The sequence below is a fragment of the Notolepis coatsorum genome (genome assembly GCF_963971535.1).
Source record: "Notolepis coatsorum genome assembly, chromosome: 13".
NCBI lineage: Eukaryota > Metazoa > Chordata > Actinopteri > Aulopiformes > Paralepididae > Notolepis > Notolepis coatsorum.
The window spans coordinates 110591362-110614517 of record NC_140177.1 but is presented as its reverse complement, the minus strand read 5'-3'; the positions used below and the strand labels follow the sequence as shown (position 1 = coordinate 110614517).

General features: G+C 42.9%; 1 protein-coding gene across 4 annotated transcripts in view; it reads left to right on the top strand.

Annotated features, from left to right (window-relative positions):
• LOC311239536 (SWI/SNF-related matrix-associated actin-dependent regulator of chromatin subfamily D member 3-like) overlaps positions 1-23156 on the top strand; it is a 208108-nt gene that overhangs the window by 35190 nt on the left and 149762 nt on the right. For 3 of the 4 annotated variants that reach the window (XM_084327859.1, XM_084327860.1, XM_084327857.1), the window contains exon 1: positions 5270-5360. The exons of the other annotated variant lie outside the window; for it this stretch is intronic. In XM_084327859.1, coding sequence (XP_084183985.1) covers positions 5289-5360 — 72 coding nt within the window. In that variant the 5' untranslated portion in view covers positions 5270-5288. Of the gene's footprint in view, positions 1-5269; positions 5361-23156 lie in introns of those variants that run through there. 4 annotated transcript variants of the gene reach the window in all.

Genomic DNA, 23156 nt, shown 5'->3' with positions numbered 1-23156 from the left:
GCCTCCAATCAAATGCCATGTATGTAGATATTATAATTACTATGTTTATATAGTGGATCATACAAATACAATAGATGTTTTGGAACTTTTGATATGTATTGCCCCTCAACAGGCCACAACTGGGCAACATTAAATTATGCTTGTTAAGCACTATACCAAAAATAAATAACAAATATATACTGATTGATTGAACATTTTAATTAACAGATTGCAGAATGGGTACAGCAGTACGGCTCAATACACACAATTGTTAAGGGGATGCAGATCAGAGAAAGACTTTCGTCTTGTTTATATCAGGGTCCCCCATTTTCAATTCATGACATTTATGACATACACAACATACAGATATAAGAATCTAATCGAATCATTCTAAACCAGGGGTCTCAAACTCAATTTACCTGGGGGCCGCTGGAGGTAGAGTCTGGGTGAGGCTGGGCTGCATCAAATATTCCACAAAAAAAGGGTTTAAAGTATTCAAAAAAAAAGTACAACTGATCCAATCTTCTCACAAACAAACTCACTAAAACCTCACAAACACCAGCAACTGAGCATTCTCAGTGGTGTCAGTGGACTCATCCACAGCTATGGAAATGCATGTGCATTTTTTTAACAATAATTCTGCTTGCAGCTTGAAATGATTTCATTCCATTTATTTTTGTGGTTCTTAGCACTGAATTCTGAGGAAAGGCTGCATCAAAATAACTGTGTTTTGTTTCATAGTGGCGTTTCATATTGCCACTCTTCACAAGAGCTACCGTTTCTTGGTGCTGGGAGGATGCATGCACGCATATTTTTTAGTCCATGCAGCTTTGAATTGCAGCGATTTTCACTGTCGACTTTTCTTTTACTTTCTTTGAACATGCCACATTTTTCGACTAACTGCCTGCTGGCGAAACTAGGCTACTAGCTACATTTATCTCACGGGGATACAACTGGGAATGAGGTTACTAGCTACAGTACACGCAGATTAGACTACCTGTCGATGCGCTGTCAACTCGCTCTGACTCGCCCCGCTGAAAGACAACATGCATTCCGTGAAGACCCGCCCTACTCTGCTCTGATTCGCAGACTGTGGGTGGGGGGGGAGACACGCTGACGGGACGCTGAATGTGATTGGACCAGAGTAGACAGACACACACAGTGGAGCAGTGCTTGCAGAGGAGATGAGTGGAGAATTTGCGCACTAAACAAGGAAGAACATATTGCCCCTCAGCGCAGATATCTGTCTGATGAAAGAAACAGGTTCATTCATAGTAACGCGCCGCATTTATTTGCAGTAACGGTAATGGCGTTATTGAGATTGGAAGAGTAATCCGTTAGATTACTAGTTACTGAAAAAACTAATGCCGTTAGTAACGTCATTACTTATAGCGCCGTTAGGTTATTCCCATCACTGGTGCTAAGTGCAGTCCTCTTATGCAGCATCACTTCTCACATCAAAACAAAAGTAGAACTGTAATGTGGACTCTCATATTATTAACATTAGAAAATGCTAATTATAATATGTTTGTCAAAGTAGAACTGTAATATGTACTTTCTCAGTCAGTGCTAAGTGCAGTAATCTTATGCAGCATCACTTTTCACATCAAAACAAAAGTAGAACTGTAATGTGGACTCTCAGGGATTTACTTTTTTTTTTTTTTACATTTATTCTTTTCAGGGAAAGATCTACAGGGAAGGTCTCAAAGATCGACCAGTCGATCAAGATCGACGGGTTGGTGACCACTGCTTTACAGCTTTGGGTAGGGCGTTCCACATTGATGTGGCATAATTGCGAAACGTGTTTAGTCCCTTGTTTGAGCCGAATCTGGGTTTAACATGATTTGTGGAGCTCCCTCTGGTGTTGTGATCGTGGTATTCACTGACCTTTGGGAAGTATTTTGACATGTACATGGGTACCTTGGTCGTGTAGTGTATCTTGTAGACCAGGCCCATTGCAAGTTACTGTACTCTGTCGTCTACTCTAAGCCATCTTAGGTTGTCAGCCATCCTAGGTTGTCAAAGTGGGCAGGGGTGAGGTGGGTTCTAGGAGTCAGGTCAAGCAGTAGTCTGACCAGTTTGTTTTGAGATTTGTAATTTTGTTTTTAGTGCCTTTGAGGTGCTTTGGTACCATGAGGTGCAAGCATAGTCGTAGTACCCTTGAATGAGTGCTCCTGCCAGAGTCTTCAGGGTATTCTTGTTTACCAGAGAGGAGATCCGGTACAAGAATCGAGTTCGTTGGTTGACTTTTTTTTATTACATTGGATGCCATTTTGTCACAGGAAAGATTCGCCTCTAGGATCGAACCCAGGTAGGTAATTTCATCTTTCCTTGTGACAATATTGTCACCCACTGTAACTGAGAAGCCGTCGGTCTTGCTGAGTTTGTTATTTGAACCGAAGAGAATGGACTCTGTTTTGCCCATGTGTAATGATCGTTTGTTATTGGCGAGCCATATGCAGATTTTGCCTAGTTCCGAGCTGAGGGTTTTGTAACTTGTTCTTGTCAGAGACCAGTCAAGTCAAGTCAAGAGTTTTATTTGTCACGGCATACAAGTATACAACGATGTGCATAATACAATAGTAATATATAATAAGAATCCAATAGAACGACATTGTGCAATAAAACAAGTAAACAAAGTAGGGCTATTTACAGCATGGTAGGACATGCTAGGTCCTGTGGTAGTGCAATACACTGTTCTTGTCAGAGACCAGCAGGGCTGAGTCGTCCGCAAAAACAGGAACAAGTTGCAGTCACAAGCTGACGACATGTCATTTGCATAAATTAGGAACAGTAGCGGTCCTAGTATGCTTCCTTGTGGAACACCACAGCTCATTGGGAGGGGGGGGATAGGGTGGAAGGACTCTAGGAGAGAGACCACTGTGGCAGACTGGGAAGGGTCAGGTAGGTTGAAGTCACCCATCAGGACGGAGGGAAGGAGCTTAATAGCATGTAGCAATAGGATGGGACTGTCACAGGGACATGTTGGAACGGCCAGACACGAAATCACACTTTATCTTCATTCATTCATACAGATAAAGTGTGATATTCAAGGAAGGGGTATTGATACTGTGGAATAATCATCCCCTCCCCCCCTCAAACAATCTCCCAGTCATGTCCCATTGTCCCATTCACATTTTGTCTCTCACCTGATACCCCCCCCCCCATTTTTCTAACTCTCCTGGCCCCCCTCCAATCCAATACCTGGGCCATCCTACCCAGAATCCCTTTCTCTCCACTATAAAGACCTACGTCTCACTAGATTCTGGGAGCTCTCTGGGGACACATCAGGCCAATGTCTCCATTGAGTCATCCGCCGTAACTCTTGATTTACTTGTACCTTTTTGGCTATAATAAACCTGTGTTTAACCAAGTCTATAGTTGACTACAAGTAAGTACTGTGCTTAATGTACAAGTACATTCATTGATCCGGTTATATCCCTCTACAATACTATGATTGTAGTCCATGAGGGCGGGGGGGGGGGGGGGGGGGGGGGGGGTCAGGGAGGCCAGAGCCTTCAACCCTCTCAGAGGATCTGGACCTGGTGTGTGGGAGGAGCTACAGTATACACTGCAGATGGGGCTGAATGTGTGGCAGAGTGGGAGGAGCTACAGTATATATGCTGCAGATGGGGCTGAAGGTGTGGCATAGTGGGAGGAGCTACAGTATATATGCTGCAGACAGGGCTGAAGGTGTGGCATAGTGGGAGGAGCTACAGTATATATGCTGCAGATAGGGCTGAAGGTGTGGCAGAGTGGGAGGAGCTACAGTATATATGCTGCAGACAGGGCTGAAGGTGTGGTAGGGAATTTATTTTATTTTATTTTTTTATTTTATTCTTTCCCACGGCGACTATGGATAGGGCATTTCTTTATTTAATTAAAATGTTCACAACAACATGGATGCATGTACTCTGCCAGCATGTTTAATATCCATAATACTAAATGTTTGACTAAGATTTCTATGAAACTTTATTCGTAAAAAAAAAAAAAAAAAAAAAAACTCATAAAATATATTGGGTCGCACCTAAATCGGCAGGGTCGGTCGGCAACCGGAAACCAACTATTAATTTTGTTAGGCCTGAAGGTGTGGCAGAGTGGGAGGAGCTACAGTATTATGCTGCAGACGGGGCTAAAGGTGGGGCAGAGTGGGAGGAGCTACAGTATATGCTGCAGATGGGGCTAAAGGTGGGGCAGAGTTCTCTTGTGTTATCCGGCAGGTCTCACGGAGAGCCAGGAACTGATGGTCTGGGCTGTATGCAGTGTGGGGTAGATACGAAGTCTGCCTTCCTGACAGATACACTAAGAGATATGTTTGTGGACCTTGAAGGGTATTGGAGGTTGGCAGGTTTGCTCCCAAACTGGAGATAGAGATGAGGGGGAAATACACTGTAAGGGAGACGTGGGTAAATGTAAGAAGAGATGTAGGTGTTAGAAGACGAGGTGGGTGTTGTGGGGGGACTTGTCAGAAAGTTGTAGGCTACGTTTTTCTCTGTCCTTTTGAAATAATGTTTTTTTTTCTTTTAAAATTAATATCTCCTGGGCCAAACAAGTACCGGTAGTCCCTTGCTCTCTGTCACCCACACACACACACACACACACACACACACACACACACACACACACACACACACACACACACACACACACACACACACACACACACACACACACACACACACACCTCCTTTCAAAGCTGGAAGACTCTTTATTATGACTATTCTTGGGGGGGGGGGGGGGGGGCATGTGTGAATGCGTGTGCATGTAGTGAGAGAGAGTGAGAGAGATGGAGTAAAGATCCAGCTCGCCAGCCTGCCTCTTATCTCCCTGGTGGAATGCAACAGCTGCGTCGTTGAAAGGACAGGGGGATACAGTCGGTGAACCACAGAGCCTGGGTGGTCGACCTTTGCAAGCCCCCCTCTGGTACCCCCATCACTCCCCTCCCCTCCCCTAGCCTCCCCTCCCTCCCCTCCGCTTTACTCCAGGGCTTGTGTGAAAAGACGCTCGACTGTGCTCCACTGGAAAAGTGTGCACGCGCTGTGTGTTTCTATCTGAGAGAAAGAGAGAGAGAGGTGGGACTCACGGCAAGGCTACGCGGAAGAAAGCGCAGTGGAGGGGGGAGAGAGAGAGAGAGAGAGAGTGTGTGTACTACTAAAGAGAGGGGAGGGAGGGAGGGAGGGAGGGAAGGAGTGAGAGAGGGGAGCCGAGGAGACGGGAGCGGAGAAGGGCGAAGAGGGGACTCGTGAAAAGGAGAAGGAGAGGGGGAGAGGAGACGGCACAGAGGGGGGAAGGGGGAACTGCGGACGGCTATGGAGGAGAGCGTCGGGGGTGTTCGCAAAGCCACCAAGAGCAAACTGTTTGAGTTCCTCGTCCATGGAGTGGTGAGTGTGTGTGTGTGTGTGTGTATTTGTGCGTTTGTCTGTGTGCATGCGTGCGCCAAGGAATGTCTGTAGGTGTATGAATGTATCTTTAGTAGCCTGTGTGTACACAGAGGAGACATGTGAGGATAGGAGTATTTGCGTGAAGAGATGTTGTTTCCTTGTGAGCGAGAGCTAGAGCGACGGCTTCGCGTGCCGCGTGCCTCGCCGGAGACGAGAGCCGTGTGAAGGTTACGTCCCGAAGCCCCCCTGAATGTTGCATCGCTCTTTCTCTTTATTTAGGGGAAGGAGGAGAGTGAGAGCGTGCGTGTGTGAATGGAAGATGGAGGGGAGGGGGTTACGGAGGAAGGAGGACCATTGTGGAAGGAGGGAGGAAGGGGACGGATGTAAACATTGAAAAGGAGGATGCTGTCGTGCGAAGTGTCACCGGGACATTATGTCGGTGCGAGAGGCTATCGCAGTATCACACTATCGCAGCCCTGTGGTCGGATGTTGAGGACAATGTCTCACAATTCAGGAACTGGATGGAAATTCTGATTGGACATGATTAGAGAGGGGAAGTGGGAGACTTTTGAATGGACAGAAAATGAGAAAGCTTTTGAAAACCCCAATTTCACCGTCACACCTTTTGTTGATGTTGGGAAACTTGAAATGCTGTTACTGTTGTGGGTATCGCAGCATAATTGTAAGGATGTTGTATTAAGATTATTGAAGGAAGTATGTCATATATTTACATTACAAATACGTTAGCAAGCATACTATTAATCAAGGGGGGGGGGGGGGGGGGGGGCAAATAAAGTAAACTAAACGTGTGTTAGAAAAAAAGACATGTGTTTGTTAGTAGCAACAGCTTTAGCCCATGTTGTATAATTTTCTTTTTGTGTTAAAGGAAAAGGAACACACTAACATTATGGGAAATGAGCTTAGGCCTAACAAAAATAATGGTTGGTTTCAGGTTGCCGACCGACCCTGCCGATTTAGGTGCGACCCAATATATTTTATGAGTTTTTAAAAAAAAATTATATATTAAAAAAAAAAAAAAAAAAATCAGATTTTATTTTTTTTTTTTTTTTTTTTTAGAATAAAGTTTCATAGAAATCTTAGTCAAACATTTAGTATTATGGATATTAAACATGCTGGCAGAGTACATGCATCCATGTTGTTGTGAACATTTTAATTAAATAAATAAATTCCCTATCCATAGTCGCCGTGGGAAAGAATAAAATAAAAAAATAAAATAAAATAAATTCCCTACCTACCCATGGCCAAACTGACAACCAACCTGAAACCAACTATTATTTTTGTTAGGCCTTACTGTCTTCTCCAGGATCAGACAAGAAGATAGATACTATAGGCTGGGCGGTGTAACGGTAGAAATCCGTGCCAAGGTAGAGATTTGACTCTACCGGATGTATCTGTTTTTAAGGCTTTTTCACATTTACAAATGTAACACACAAAGCTGGCAAACTGCGCGCTGCCATTCAAATATAATAAACTAGTTTGTGGAAAAAGACAAAAAGTTGGCCCATTATTGGCTAATAAATAAACACGCAAGTAGTGCAATGTAAACCTTGACGTAAACAAGTGCATACTTTCTGAAAAGGAGGGCAGCGAGTGAGGCGGGAGCTCCCGTTCCCCATGCAATAATACATTCTGCTCAAATACTTTACTGAGCTTATTGCAATAACATTATACTTAATACCTATTGTCAATGAAAAAAGTCAGTCACCATTTATAATAATTAACTCAGTCTGCGCTGTTTGGGTCCATGTTAGCCATTGTTTTGATCTTTTAGATGATGCTAAGGTAGCTGTATTCCAATGCAAAAAGTGTTAAAACAAAACTAGTAAACCGTGATATACCGTTACCGTCCAAAATTCTAAATATACCGTGATATTTTAGGCCATTACTGCCCACCACTAATAGACACCCATTTCCTCTCTGTGCATTCAGTAGAAAGCTATCCGGATGCAAGCTATCCTAGCTCAGCACAAATGAACTCATTCAGCACCAATCACGAGTATAGTCGGGTTAACTCGGCATCGCTTGAGCGCCAATCACGAGTATAGTCGGGTTTTGGTCGTTATTTCTTTTATTAGCGATATCCATTAATTTCTTTTTCTTTTTTCTTTTTTGTATCTCTTTCTCCGATTTGTCTCTGTTTTCTCCCCGTCCCAATTTAGTCGTTGTGCCAATTCCCCCCCTCCCCTACCTGGTTGTTGTGCGCATGTTCTCCTACTGGTCGGTACAAGGGAACCCTGAAGTATCCGCACGCTTCCTCCGACACGTGCTGCGACAGCCAGTGGCTCTCTTCTCACCTGGCAGCGAGGGCTCTCATTGGTGAAGTGTAACGCGTGGCAGGTCACGCTGCCTTCCTCAAGTCCTGCCTCCGCTGAGCAAGCGCCCAGACCTGACCTGTAGGCGTCGCTGTCCACAACGCCAGTTTCCCACGCACGGCTTCCCTCCCCCTAACCCAGCCAAACGAGTTAGTATAGCGATCAGCCCAAGGCAATGCTGACTCCGGGAGTTGAGACCGCAGCCTCTTGCATTGGTGACGAGCACAATCTCTGCTACGCCACCTGACCGCGTGTATCCATTCATTTTCATCCATCCAGCCTGATGTTATCGTTGGGAATTGGTCTGAGCTCGCAAAAGGGCAAATACCGCCCCCTACGCCTTCCGGCTGGTATTGCACTCCACTGGGGATGGTATAGTTTTTTTTCTGGGACGATCCAAGCCGTGCGGGCGTGGTTTAAATAAGCAGGCGAGGTAACCTGATTTCAACGATAGATCTGCGAGGCTGGCCCCCCCCCCCTCATATGCAATGCTGTTGAACGTGGCACGGACCTCCGCGCCCAGTACTTCAAATGGCGATCAGATAATTGGATTATTTCTTTTGCATTACATCAGATACAAGGTAAGAACATTATATATAAATTTGATCATTGATCTGATATGTATTTCTACCCCGATCAACGCTGTGTATGTGTGGCTGTTTTCCGTTGGGTGCAGGAGGTGGGGGGGGGGGGCATTTCATGTATGCACGAGGAAGGACAATAATGATGATCTAGCGTTGATTTCAGGAAGATTCGATAATCAGCCGAAAAATGACGTGTTTTGTGTATTCCACTAAAAGGCTATTATTGTGTCTTTCTCTGGAATTACTAGAAATCACCAAAACTATACTCGTATTCAAAGCGGTATAAAACGGGAAATGTACTGATGAAAAATAATCGCAGAGTGTATTAGACCCATAGCCATAATTTAAGGTATATTTTAAGCACTCGCAAATCTCCCAGTCCTCCCATTGATTAAAGCCGTGGCGCTCTAGCGCCCTCTCGCACACTTAAGCGTGGTGTCCAATGAGTTAATGGAAGTTGATACAGACCAGCTAGCCTAGTTTAAAACTCGGAGAGGTGTTTTTGGCCAACAGCTTGCTAGGCTAGCTGGTTTGTAATTATCCATTAACTTGTGTTAAGCCAGGCTAGCTTGTTAGATTTCTACTGAACGAACAGAGAGGAAAGTATCTATCTTCTTGTCTCTCTCTGGAGAAGACGGTATGCTAATTTCCCATAATGTTGGCGTGTTCCTTAACTCATTCAGCGCCGGCCATTATCCTTATCTTGTTCTAGCTAGACCACGCTTTAAAGATAGGGGTGCGTCACCTTGTTTGTAGAGCTATATCTATATTCTATATTGTAGCTATGGAGACAATACTATGGTCATTTGACAGTCAGTATCTTCCATCGAACATGCAAAAAAATTAAATAAAAATCATGTATATGTTTGCGCGTTATCCCGTGGTGAATATTGTATCATTTCAGAGTGATCTGGCTAATTCCTGAAAAGCTGAGTTATAGGGTGAATTCTGCTAAAAGCTACTATTTCCAAATCAAATGTATATAATAGGTATTATGTTTCATCTGGAATGCATGAAAGGGGGGGGGCAGGGGTCGTTTCTGATGCTTTGATTGCCAGTAACGGCATTCGTTTTGAACACCACACACGCTGATCAGCCGGATCGATATGAAATCATTGCAGGATCAAGGTGGAATTGACGTCAGACTACAGCCCCCTCAGCATCGACGGGGCACCGGTTGAGAGAGTGAACAGTTTTAAGTACCTCGGAGCCCACATATCCGAGGACTTGACATGGACCACACACATTGACAGTGTTGTGAAGAAGGCACGACAACGCCTCTACTTCCTCAGGCGCCTAAGGAAGTTCCAAGTCAGTCAGAAGATCCTTAAGAACTTCTACTCATGTACAATAGAGAGCATCCTGACTGGCAATATCACCTCCTGGTTTGGGAATAGCACCGCACAAGACCGTAGCAGACTACAGAGAGTGGCACGTTCAGCCGAACGCACAATTGGAGGGGGGCTTCCCACTCTCCAGAACATTTACAACAAGCGGTGCAGGGGTAAGGCTAAGAGAATTATCAAGGACTCCAGCCACCCAAACAACTGCCTCTTTGAACTGCTGCGGTCAGGCAAGTAGGGCTGCAACGATTAGTCGACATAATCGACGACGTCGATTATAAAAAATCGTCGACGAGAAATTGTGGCGTCGATTAGTCATTAAAAAAAAAAAATTATTTCATTTTTTTTTGTATTTTTTTTTTTGTGCACTACCTATCTTTGTGAGAGTGGCTTCTCAGGGTTCCAGACAACATCATAAAATGATGATCCCATAGCAAATTTTGGACATTGAAAACATTGTTCCCCTGCAGGAGATGATGATCAGACTAGACACACAATACATTACACACGCACTCCTCTCACTCACACACAGCGATCAGAGTAAGACACACACATACACACTCCTCTCACTCACACACAGCGATCAGAGTAAGACACACACACATACACACTCCTCTCACTCACACACAGCGATCAGAGTAAGACACACACACATTCACACTCCTCTCTCTCACACACAGCGATCAGAGTAAGACACACACACATTCACACTCCTCTCACTCACACACAGCGATCAGAGTAAGACACACACACCAGGGTTTCCGTTAGAAAAAATTGTTGTCGGTCTCCGTGACCTGCAAGATTTCAATCTACCGGACAAATGAGATTAATTCCGGTCATAGTTTAGAATAAAGAATGTCATCCTCAAGGCATGTAGATTTATAATATTATTACTTAAAACTAGGCTACTTTTGCGTATACAGTCATTAATTAATATATTCCAAATAAAATAAGTCCCTCGATACTCCGTGCTGCTGCTGACTTGAACTAAAATAGACCGCGTATGTGGGCAGTCGGTTCGACACTAAACAGCAGTCTGTTATAATCACATTTTTATGAGCTAACGAATTCCGTTATATTGGACATTTGTATTAATTATATCAAGCGAAGAACTGAGAAAGCAGAGAGGCGGCAACATTATCGTGGTTTGCGTGACGACTCTCTCCACCTCGCAACAACTTATTTGCAAAGAGTATGGCGCTGCAGAGAAGCTCATTCAGCTGTTATTGGCTCTTTTCTGGGAACCGCACAACAGCGCCCCCCACCCAACATTGGCTGAAAATGGCCGAATTGGAGTACTGATGGAATACTGCATTGTGCCGTTGCCTCTCTGGCTCTGCAGCTTCACATGCACTCGCACACCCAGCACTAAGCTCTCGCTGACAACGTCGTTGTCATTATTAGAAGCAACGAGGAAACAAATGTAATGATCGTTTCGTTCATCGCATAGGCTATTTAATTTTAGCCTATTTTAATACAATTCAAATAATCAAATTGTGCTTAGACTCAGGGAATTATTTTCACCGGACATTAAGACCGGAGATATTAAATAAGTCGGACTTCAACAGATTTTGCCGGTCAAAAACCGGTAATTACCGGCTAACGGAAACGCTGACACACACATACACAAATTACACAGTACACACCTCTCACTCACACAGCGATCAGAGTAAGACACACACAAATTACACAGTACACACACTCCTCTCACTCACACAGCGATCAGAGTAAGACACACACACATACACACACACACGGACTCCTCTCACACACAGCAAACAAAAGTTATTTAAAGTACACTTCCACTTTAATTTGTATTATTTAATTTATTTATCTTGTTATGAGTGATTGCTGTATTGTTCTTCAAATACATTTTCATTTAAAGTGGCTTAAAGATCCAAATTCAAATGTTTCATGAGTCATTATTTTTATTTGCTATGGGATCATCATGTTATGATGTTGTTGTTTGGTCCTGACAAGAGTCTCAAAGTCTGGGGTGATGGTAGACAAGCAACTCTGAGGTCATGCTCAATGTCCAATCTGTTCCTCTGCTCTGTCTTCAGCTGGACCAGAGCTGAGAAGCCACTTTCACAAAGATAGGTAATTAAAAAAAAAAAAAAAAAAAAAAAAAATCATTTTTTTTGTTTTTTTTTGTTGTTGTTGTTGTTTACATTGGTTTTCGATTAGTCGACTAATCGAAAAAATAATCGGCAGATTAGTCGACTACCAAATTAGTCATTAGTTGCAGCCCTACAGGCAAGCGATACCGGAGTCTCATGGCAAGCACAGAAAGACTCAGAAGAAGCTTCTATCCCCAGGCCATCAGGTTTCTCAACGAACAATAACACTATGCAACAACCATCAAATGCACTCACAACACATACATCCACACGCACACACTCACTTTAAACAAACAACACACTGCAGCACCCACTCACCACACTTTAGAACACCTAAACACACGTTATATTTATTGGTAAATGACTTGCACTACAACCCATACCTCAGTACACCTTACTGTAAATTGTACCTAAATTGTACCTCATCCCATTTCTGCTTTGCACTATATAGTATATTGTATATTAGTATATTGCATAGTATATTGTATATTGTATGGTAACTCAGTTACTTCTATTCTGCATCGAACGATTGTACATATGTATATACTGAACACTGTGTCTACGTACGTGACTTCTATTTTTACTTCTATTTTTACATGCTATACTATTTTATTTCATACTTATCTTGTCTAGCACAGTCTCTGGAGCGTAACAGAAAGAAGCATTTTGTATAAAAGTATTCTGTACTTCTGTATGACAACTATTAAAGAAACTTGAAACTTGAACTTGATAGTCCTTACCTTTGATCGGGGCTATTCCGAAAAGAATATTCCAATAGTTTGATCGTGATTTCCAGTATTAATGTCCATCTGGTCCACGACATAATCCGGCACAACACATGCATGGAGTGTCCTGGACACGTTTCAATGTGATCGAGTGAACCTCTAGGCTTCCCTGGACAAAAATTCTCCGCCCGGAGGGGTTTAAATGTAACACACGGTCTGGAACAGGGTTTACTGCACTCTCGATACTGCCACCTAGCAGGATCTGGCCGGTACTACACCCTCGGGTCCCAGTATGCCTTTTAACGGCAACATACAGGTCCGTGACATTGAATAGAATATTCTAATCGAGAAAAAAAGGAAAAACCATCCAAAAACGTATATACACTGAGCGGTTGGCGAGCAAACACGTATATATATGTAGCCGGTGTGATCTTGTCTGCGTTGTGTTTAAAGTCGATTCGACCCCTGTTAAGGCCAAGGGATCGCCCTGAGTGGGAGTTGAACCCCGGACGCCCGCGTCGCGGGCGGCATCACAGACCACTAAGCAAGAAGTGAATTCACTTCTTGCTTCCGGGTCTGGATGCCTCTGGGGAGTGAGTTTACTTGCAGTACCGCTTACCATCCACAGCCACGTCACTACTTGTACCCGTGACTGTGGATATACTGCGGTACCTCCGTTACATATACACGTGGTTGGCCGTGAATGAGTTAAGGACACATCCTGTTTTCCTTTTGTAACACATCTTTTCAAGTGTGTACTCCTCTGTGAGGACGTTTTTTGTCACAGTTCAAAGGGTCAACTCTTCTCTCAGTAAACAAATGTGTGGTTTCCTTGCCCGTCGCCTGAGGCAGCTGTTGGAAGAGGAGTGAGCTGCTATCGGCTCCGGTCAGTTCGGAAATAATTTTTCCGTGGTCTACACAGCAATGACTGGCTGAACACCAATGATATAGGATTCATGGTCACACTACTGTAGGAAATAGTATTTTGCAAACGGGAATGATTCCTACTTTGATGCTATTTATTAGATTTCTGTTTAGTTTAGTTTTTAGTTTTCTCAGTTTGTGCAGTTGTAGCATTAGCACTTAGCCTATTCCAATATTGCATCACAAACCAGTTCTCAATATCTTTAGGCTGTAAAATGTTTGTTTTACATTTGTACAATTAAACACTGGAGTAAAAGACACCTGGGCCCTCATGCATCAACGTGTTCTACGCACAGATCTGTGCTTACCCTGTGCGTACGATCATTTCTAAGCAAAGAGTGGGATTCATCAACTTCAACTTGAACTTGACTTTGTGCGTACATCTACGCACATTTCAGACCTGGCGTACCTAGCGCCCAGTGGTAGAATATATTATTACAACAAGGAAATGAGCTTCTGTGCATAATAACACTGGCACGTTCTGTACGAACCGTAGTTCATTATAGTTCATTGTAAAATAGCAACAGTAGTGTAATTATGGTCAAAACCCTATAAATAGCATTTGGAATAATAGATCTTTCTCTCAGAATGAATGCAGCATGGTTTATATAGCGTTATCGGAATATACGGGGTGTAGGCTACTGACTGACTGCGCTCCGCGTAGCTTGATTGATTGATTGATTGAAAAGTTTATTAACAGATTGCAGAATGGGTACAGTACAGTACAGCTCAGTACATACAATTGTTAATTGAGGATGCAGACCAACTTTCGTCTTGTTTACATCAGGGTCCCCCATTTCCAATTCATCATAAATCATAAAGCTCAACTCGTTATTATTCTGCGCAGACCGCAGAAACACGGGAACGTTTTGATTATATTTAAAAGGCTTTACGTTAAACGAAACAAGTGGAACTTCGAAGCTGTAAGCAGAATACAAGTCATATTAATATAGTGTTCTTCCCCCTTTTTACTGTATAAGAAAGAATAGAAAACGCATTGCAATGACACTATAGTGGACAGACTATGTATATGATGGGATTCAAGTTCATGTATTGAAAGGCAGGCTATCATACATGCAGTGAGATTCATTGTTCTTGTATATGCGCTCGTATTATATTGTTTATATAGGCTACCCAATACTGACGTCAAAATAGATTGTAGTATGCCTCTAGAAATCATATGCAGCAGGTAGAAAATTGACGGGAGATCCATCGCGATTCGGAATAAAATTGAGGAGAACTTTAATCCATGGGGTATTAATCAAACAACACGGGAAAAGGCAGTCATATTCCAGCGCGGTCTTTATTAGCCGACAACAAAATAGATGCATCTAAAAATCATAGCCAATCGAACACAACTAATAAAGGCATTCATATTACAAGCACGGTTATAATGACACACAACCAGCGCCAAACAGTGGTCAACGAACGGTCTTTATTAGTATTTTGAGCTGTCCAGGCAGAATTGCAGCAATGGTCTTAGGGAGCCGTTGATATCTGACATCACCGTTTACAAATCCGCCTTTTATTTATCCCACAATACGCGATAGTGTCTTCTTGGTTCGACAGCAGTGAATTCTCCGTGGAGTTTCTCGGAGTCCCGCTCGGGTCGGTCCATTATTTCACATCCCATGGGGGGTGTTTCCTCATTTTCATGACCATATATGGATAATCATGCACGAGCATTGACGGTAGAACAAAGTGGTATTCATCAACACGGAGGACCATAGAGCCTGCGTACGCACGTGTGATGAATGCCGACTTCCCTGTGCGTACGCTAGTTCTACATTCCGTGCTTACGTGTGGAAGTAGGTCAAGTTCAAAGTCCACGTTGATGCATGAGGGCCCTGGATCCTGACTTTTAAAGAACGTTCTAAAATAAAAAAATAAATAATAAAAATCTACAAGTCAAAATAAACAACATACAGTATGTAAATAATATACCCAAAGTTTTGATGGTCAAATTCTAAATTGTAGCAGTAGATGTTTGGGTAACCTAGCCTATAGTATACTCCATCAGGCGGTAAGTATTCGGTGTTGGATGATAGCAGATTTCTGCCTGTGTGTGCCTGTGTGTATGTCCCACTGCAGCTGTCCTCTACTGTAGTGACAGTGACAGGTGAAAGAGGGCTCTTAGCGAGAACACAGTGTGTCAGACACAAGCATAGCCAGAGGTCATGCAGTATGTTTCATTGACTGATCTGTTGAACCTTCCATTTAATGTGATTAATTAAATATAGCAGTGATATCAGCTAAAGGCCATCAGTAGAAGAAATCTAGGGCCGTGGCTATACCATGTATGAAGAAGTAACCATGTCGTAACCACACCAGTGATGTAGCCCCCCCCCCCTGGCTCAGTCAGTGACTTAGGTCCCGGTAAAGCAATAATAAATTAGGGCTGAGCAATTAATCGAGTTTCAATTACGATTTTGACTTCCCACAGACCCACAATCAAGAAATCAAGATACTTGAGATAAAAATGATTATTGTGCCGCATGCCGTGTTGCTCTCATTTTGTCTTGTGTTGTAAATGCAGCGCACCCTTCCTTCACAGCGGTGCGCTCCGCCCCTCCCTCCCAAGCCCAAACAGTCGTTTCAGCTCATGTTGAGAGGGAGGAGGAGCCACAGCACATTTCATAATTTCATAATCAAGCAGCCCTATAATAAATATGTGTTCTGAGTTTGTCACACCACAGAAAGATATGTTATTATTAAGTGTGTAATTCCATAGTATTAACACTTTAATCGCCATGGGTTAAATTCATAATTTACCATCCCTCGCCAGCTCTATTTGTCTATGGAGAAGTTCCCCTTCTTTGCAGGGCTATAACTTTTTAAATTCTATTGCTAAACTGCCATTATTATGGCCCATTCAATGTCCTATATGTATTGTTCAGGGTGTAGCAACGTTATACTTTTTCATTCACATATTCATACTAAAATATGGTCTAAAGTATAAGTATGTTTTTATCGTTTTCTGCAGCTTTCTTCAGAACGTGATTTATAGCCCCAAATGCATTATATTGATGATCAAATACAGTTTGGTAGGAATCTGTGCGAGATAAAAAATGTCAACTGCACGTACTTCTAGAAGTTTCTACGCATCATCTGATGTTGACCGGATGGGCGGGGGATCGTTTATAATTCCGTGGGCAGCGTTAGATGATTCATCCAGAGTGGGTCATATGTTCATCAGATCAGTTAGTATAGAAAACGTTAGAAAATAACGCTGAATCTTACCGTGGCTTCCTCGCGCCGCTGGCAGATGAGCGTGGAACAGATTTTTTTCTATTATGGGATGTAGAAATGCCCGATCCATTTCCAGGTTGTATAATAGTATATACGTCCAAATAACGTTGTTTATTGAGTTAGGGCGAGCAATCTATTATCCAGTTTTTCAAGATGGAGTCGCGGGAGCTATAGCGAGTGGCCGGACCACATATGGATGAGTACTACCGGTTCAAAGGTTAATATCCGGTTGGCGATCTGCCGATCGGCCACCAGATTGCGCTCTTGAACCGCTAGAGAGTTGAGAGGAGATCACCAGTGTGTCTCAGGGCTCCGGAAAGGAAATATGATTTCGATGACAGATTTTTGAAATATTGACATCAAAGACGAGTTACGGCGTCTTCGGCAGAATGAGCATGGCTCGGAATGACGTCTTAACTCGTCCCCGGCGATCATAGTGTTAAGTATTTACAGGCATGTTAGACTTGCCTTTGGGCGCTTATCCTTATTATTCGCTTGCATTTGATAACTTCCGTGTTTCACGTCAACTCCAGCTGTAAGGGAGGGGCTGAGCCCGTCCCCCACCTTTAATATTAGAAGCTATGACAGCTCTACAGCCCTGTGACAACTCCTCTCACAAGTCACGCTGTTTCTATGTGCAATGAAAGCTCTGCAACGGGTCCAATGTGTCTAAAATGCTTTACATCCCCGCCATTTCTGTATGCCCACGTCACGGTAAAAACCTTAACTAACGTTAGCTGCAGTGCTAACGCTAACTAAGCTAACCCTGGAAACGCTCACAAGCACAGGAGAAATCGGTTTAGTTTTTGCAGGGTTCCAATAGTGAGGAAAGGGGATGGGGGGGGGCTGATTATTTCAGTGTGTCTGTATCAATACGTAGGGGTGGGACGATACATCGATCCAGATCGATATATCGATCTATTATCAATGATCCAATAGGATCGATGCAACGTAAAAAGATCGATTCATATTGCGATACTCTTATTTTGAAAATCCTGTGGTGAGTCATATCCGCTCGGCTCAACAGCACAGCGCGCAGTAGCGTATGAAACGTGGACATTGCAACAGAGCAAGGCTAGTGTGCCTATTCTGCGACCCAAAACAAGTCCCTGCTGTTTTATTCCGCAACGGGTCAAATGCATCTAACATGCTTTGCAATCCTCGCCATTCCTTTATGCCCACGTCACGTTAAAGACCGAAATTAACGTTACGTTAGCGTAAGCTAACAACAAGCTAACCCTGATCAGAGCCATAGACAGAGAAAAGTGGGGACTGGGAAAGGGGGGGGGGGGGGGGCAGGCATTCTCCTTTTCTGTGTGTGTGTGTGCGCGTTTGGAAAGACCAGATGAAGTATAGTATATTCATAGTAAATGTACTGAGGATGGACAGATAATGTTGATATTTAAACATAAAAAATACAATACATAGAGCGGCTGAGTGGCGCAGTGGGCAAGGCGCTCGCCACTAACGCAGGAGATGCTGGTATCGAGCTCAGCTCTCTGCGTTGCTACCGGCTTGGGCGGTCGTTCATACTAACACAATTGGCAGTGTTGGAGGGTGGGAAAGCCGGTGGGTGGGGATTGGACGTTGTGGACAGCGACTCCTACAGGTCGGTTGGTGCGCCTGTACAGCAGAATCAGGAAGTATCGGGGGCAGCGTGAGCCTCCCACGCGTTACTCCTCGCCACTGAGAGATTGCGCTGTTCAGGTGAAAAGATGCGACAGCTGCCTCCTCGTGTACCGGAGGGGACACGTGATGCAAGGCTTGGTCCTCACTGCAGCCGACCAGTGGGAGGCATAGTCTAGCAACGTTCGAGACAGGGGAGGGGAGAATTGAAGGGAGAATTGGCGAGGCGAAATTGGGATGGGAGAAAAATAGAAAAATAAGGAGAAAAAGTGGATAAAAAAATGTATAAATACAATACATATTAAATGTATTCATGATCATCATGCAACATAAAACAATTGCTCTCTAAGAATTGAGATCACGATTCTTATTTTTTTCAATAAAATCATTTAATCAGTAAAAAGCAAAAATAAAAATAATTTTTTTATAACTTTTTAATAAAAAAAAATCATCATAACTTAGAAATGAGATTGCATAGGTCTATGATAGAGCCATATGAAATCCGTTTTATTATTTTCCAAATTCCATTGATTTTTTTCCCAAATTCGGTTTTTATGTTTTAATATTTCAGAATTCTGTATTTTGCTTTTTATGCTAATTTTACCATCAGAAATAGTGTCTAATAAGTGGGAATGAATAAATGTCCACAATTGAATAATATATAACAGTCTATTTAATTTTTTTAAGTGCTGCAACTCAGAAATACAGTTCAATTTTACACAATATTTTTCAAATAATATTGTGACAAAATAAAAATACACATTTCAAGTGTAAACAATAGATACAGCTAGCTACTACTGACATTATCACAATGAAAATGTCAGTAGCCTAGCTATATCATCTATTATATTGTGATGAAATATAGTATTGCATAATTTAGGCACCTTTAGTTTAGTTTATTTTGTTTATAAAGGACAGTGTATAATGACAATCATTTGCATTAAACAAATGGATGGGTCCACTAGATTTAGCTAGAAGCTATCATTTCCATCTATTATAGTCCTATGTACTGTAACGTTTCATAGCTATTTAAGTTTATTTCGTTTATAAAGGGCAGTGTATAATAAGGCTGAGCCCGAACGTTTGAATGTTCGTTCGTTACGCTGGCATTCGGATTTTAATTAATGGGTTCGAACGTTCGCAAAAAAAAAAAGGAGGCGCGCGGAGTCGAGGTGAGGAGGCGCTGTTTAGAATAGAATAGTCTATTGGGTGAGTGCGGCTGGCTTTCGTGTGACATCACGTCCGGGAGCGGGAGAGTCAACCAGGAAATTCAAATGACTGCAGTGCTAATGGTTGTTGTCGAAAATCTATAATAATCACAGATACATTCAGTCAATACTGGATCTAACTAAATGGATTTATGGATTGGATACACATTTATGGAAATTTCAAGCCTGCCAGACCAGAAAGCTTCGGTTATTCCAATTCATACGGCGATGTTCTACCGGGCCGGGGACAAAAAGTTAGTGCGTTATTATATGATATTATGTTTGACTGCTGTCTTTTCCCTTTATTTTCTTCTGAGTGCTTTGTTTAATTACATGTTTACATGAACAGCCACCACTGTAAACACATTTTTTTTCACCGATAGACTATGCAATGCCGCCCTCCGTAGGATCTATAATAATACAATTAATTAATAAAAAAAACGAACGTTCGTACGTCCGTTCGAAAAACCCTGGCGAACGTTCAAACCCTAAAAACAGGGTTCGGGGACAGCCTTAGTGTATAATGACAATCGTTTGCATTAAACAAATGGATGGGTGCACTAGATTTAGCTAGACGCTATCATTTCCATCTATAGTCCTATGTACTGTAACGTTACATAGCTATTTAAGTTTATTTAGTTTATAAAGGACAGTGTGTAATGACAATCGTTTGCATAAAAGTCATTAGGATACTGTTCTGCTCTGAATTGAGGGCTTATTGCGGAATTTCTTAGCTTCTTGACGATGTTAACATCAAAGCAGCCAGACACTTGAGCACTGCTGCGTGTTGTGTGTAACCCGCACTAGCGTCCCCGCCTCCCCGGTAGAGTTGTTCCGATACCGATACCAGTATCGGAAATGCCACCGATACTGCCTAAAATGCTGGTATCGGCGAGGCGGAGTCTCAAAAGGGAATGTTGAATATTTATTGTGCAAAAATCACAACAGATCCTCTGCTACTTAAACGGAGCCTTGTGGAAGCAAGTGCAGCAACGAATAATGTCCGTGTGGAACTAATGTGCCAACAACCTTTCCGTGGGTGAACTCATTGAGATAGTTTTCAATTACTGATACTAATACTAATCTATACAATCACCTGTTGTTGAATAAATACCATTACTTTATAGTTATTACTAAAAAACAGTATATATAAAACAGTAGCTGTATAATATATATATTTTTTATATATAATTTATATAATAAAAAAAAGATTTAATGTATGCACTGGTATCGGATCAGTATCGGTATCGGCCGATGAATGAATGAATGAATGAATGAATGAATGAATGAAAACTTTATTTAACAGATTGCAGAATGGGTACAATACAGTACGGCTCAATACATACAATTGTTAAGGGGATGCAGACCTGAGAAAGACGTTTGTCTTGTTTCCATCAGGGTCCCCCATTTTCAATTCATATAGACATATATGACATACATGACATACAGATAGTCAGTACTGCTACATCTATACATTTATGACATACCAGATTTGCAAATACAGTACTGTTTGTGATACAGGAGGAGTCAAGAAAAGGGAGTATATACATTTGACGTAGAAACTGTACATTGGAGGAGGTTGGGTGGGGGGGGTTGGGTACATTGGGATATTGACAACCATACTGGGTAATTTACATTGGAGGTGGTTGGGGGGGGGGGGGGGCGGGGGGGGGGGGGGGGCGGGGGGCACACTGTATAAACAAGTAACACTGTACATTGAGGGGGGGGGGGGGAGGAGACACTGTACAAACAAACACAATTGTACATTGAACTATTGACAAAACCATACTAGGTAAATGACTGTACATTGGAGGGGGTTGGGTTAGGATATTTACAGGGGCCAGTGTTGAATTGCAGTCTCCCGTAGGTGTCCCTTGAGACAGGTTTTGAAAGTGGGTAGTGATCCACATTCCTTTACAGCTTTGGGTAGGGCGTTCCACATTGATGTGGCATAATTGCGAAACGTGTTTAGTCCCTTATTTGAGCCGAATCTGGGTTTAACATGATTTGTGGAGCTCCCTCTGGTGTTGTGATCGTGGTATTCACTGACCTTTGGGAAGTATTTTGACATGTACATGGGTACCTTGGTCGTGTAGTGTATCTTGTAGACCAGGCCCATTGCAAGTTGTTGTACTCTGTCGTCTACTCTAAGCCATCCTAGGTTGTCGAAGTGGGCAGGGGTGAGGTGGGTTCTAGGAGTAAGGTCAAGCAGTAGTCTGACCAGTTTGTTTTGAGATGTTTGTAATTTTGTTTTTAGCGCCTTTGAGGTGCTTTGGTACCATGAGGTGCAAGCATAGTCGTAGTACCCCTGAATGAGTGCTCCTGCCAGAGTCTTCAGGGTGTTCTTGTTTGCCAGAGAGGAGATCCGGTACAAGAATCGAGTTCGTTGGTTGACTTTTTTTATTACATTGGATGCCATTTTGTCACAGGAGAGATTAGCCTCTAGGATGGAACCCAGGTAGGTAATTTCATCTTTCCTTGTGACAATATTGTCACCCACTGTAACTGAGAAGCCGTCGGTCTTGCTGAGTTTGTTATTTGAACCGAAGAGAATGGACTCTGTTTTGCCCATGTGTAATGATAGTTTGTTATCAGCGAGCCATATGCAGATTCTGCCTAGTTCCGAGCTGAGGGTTTTTTCAACCTGTAACTTGTTCTTGTCAGAGACCAGCAGGGCTGAGTCGTCCGCAAACAGGAACAAGTTGCAGTCACAAGCTGACGACATGTCATTTGCATAAATTAGGAACAGTAGCGGTCCTAGTATGCTTCCTTGTGGAACACCACAGCTCACTGTGAGGGGGGGGGGGATAGGGTACCGTTTACCTCCACCATCTGTTCCCTCCCCTCAAGGTAGGATTGCATCCAGCTCACTGATAGACTATCAAAACCAATTGCTTTTAGCTTGTCAATCAGAATGGAGTGATTGACCGTGTCAAAGGCCTTTTGTAGGTCCAGCATGACCATGCCGCAGTATTTGCCTGCGTCCACCTCTTGTTTGATGTGGTCATTCAAATAGAGAAGGCATGTGTCAGTGGAGTGGGATGTTCTGAAGCCAGATTGGAATTCGTAGATTAGATTTTTTTCCGCTAGGTACTTTTCGACCTGTTCGTAGACTATTTTTTCCATGACTTTCGAGATGGAGGTGAGAATAGAAACAGGGCGGTAGTTGCCTGGGTCTAATTTGCTACCCAAAGCTTAGGTATCGGAAACGGATTGGGAAGGAAAAAATGGTATCGGAACATCTCTACTCCCCGGTCATGTTTGCTTTGCACGAAACGTTCCACCCAAAAACGGAATTTCAGTCCAGATTAGGCCAAATTCTGTAATATTCCACATTTTGCAGTTAATTCCATTTTTATTGGTCAATTCCGCGATTCCGTCCGCGATTCCGTGAACGCGGATTTCATATGGCACTAGTCTATGAATCGAGATCGTGATTTTTTTTTATTAATTGCCCAGCCCTAGAAGGGGTTTTAGGTTGTGTGTTCCAAAAAAAATTACTTAAAGTTTAAGGGCGCTTTCACATATAGTTTTGGCGGACTCTGTGCGATTCGGGGCTGAAGTTGCAACATTGTTGCATTCTTCATTTGGTTCGGTCTGCATTGACATTGCAATTTGTCAAGCGCACCAAACTTTCTGAACAATGTCACATGGTCGAAAAGGGCGCTTGTCTATTGGACACAA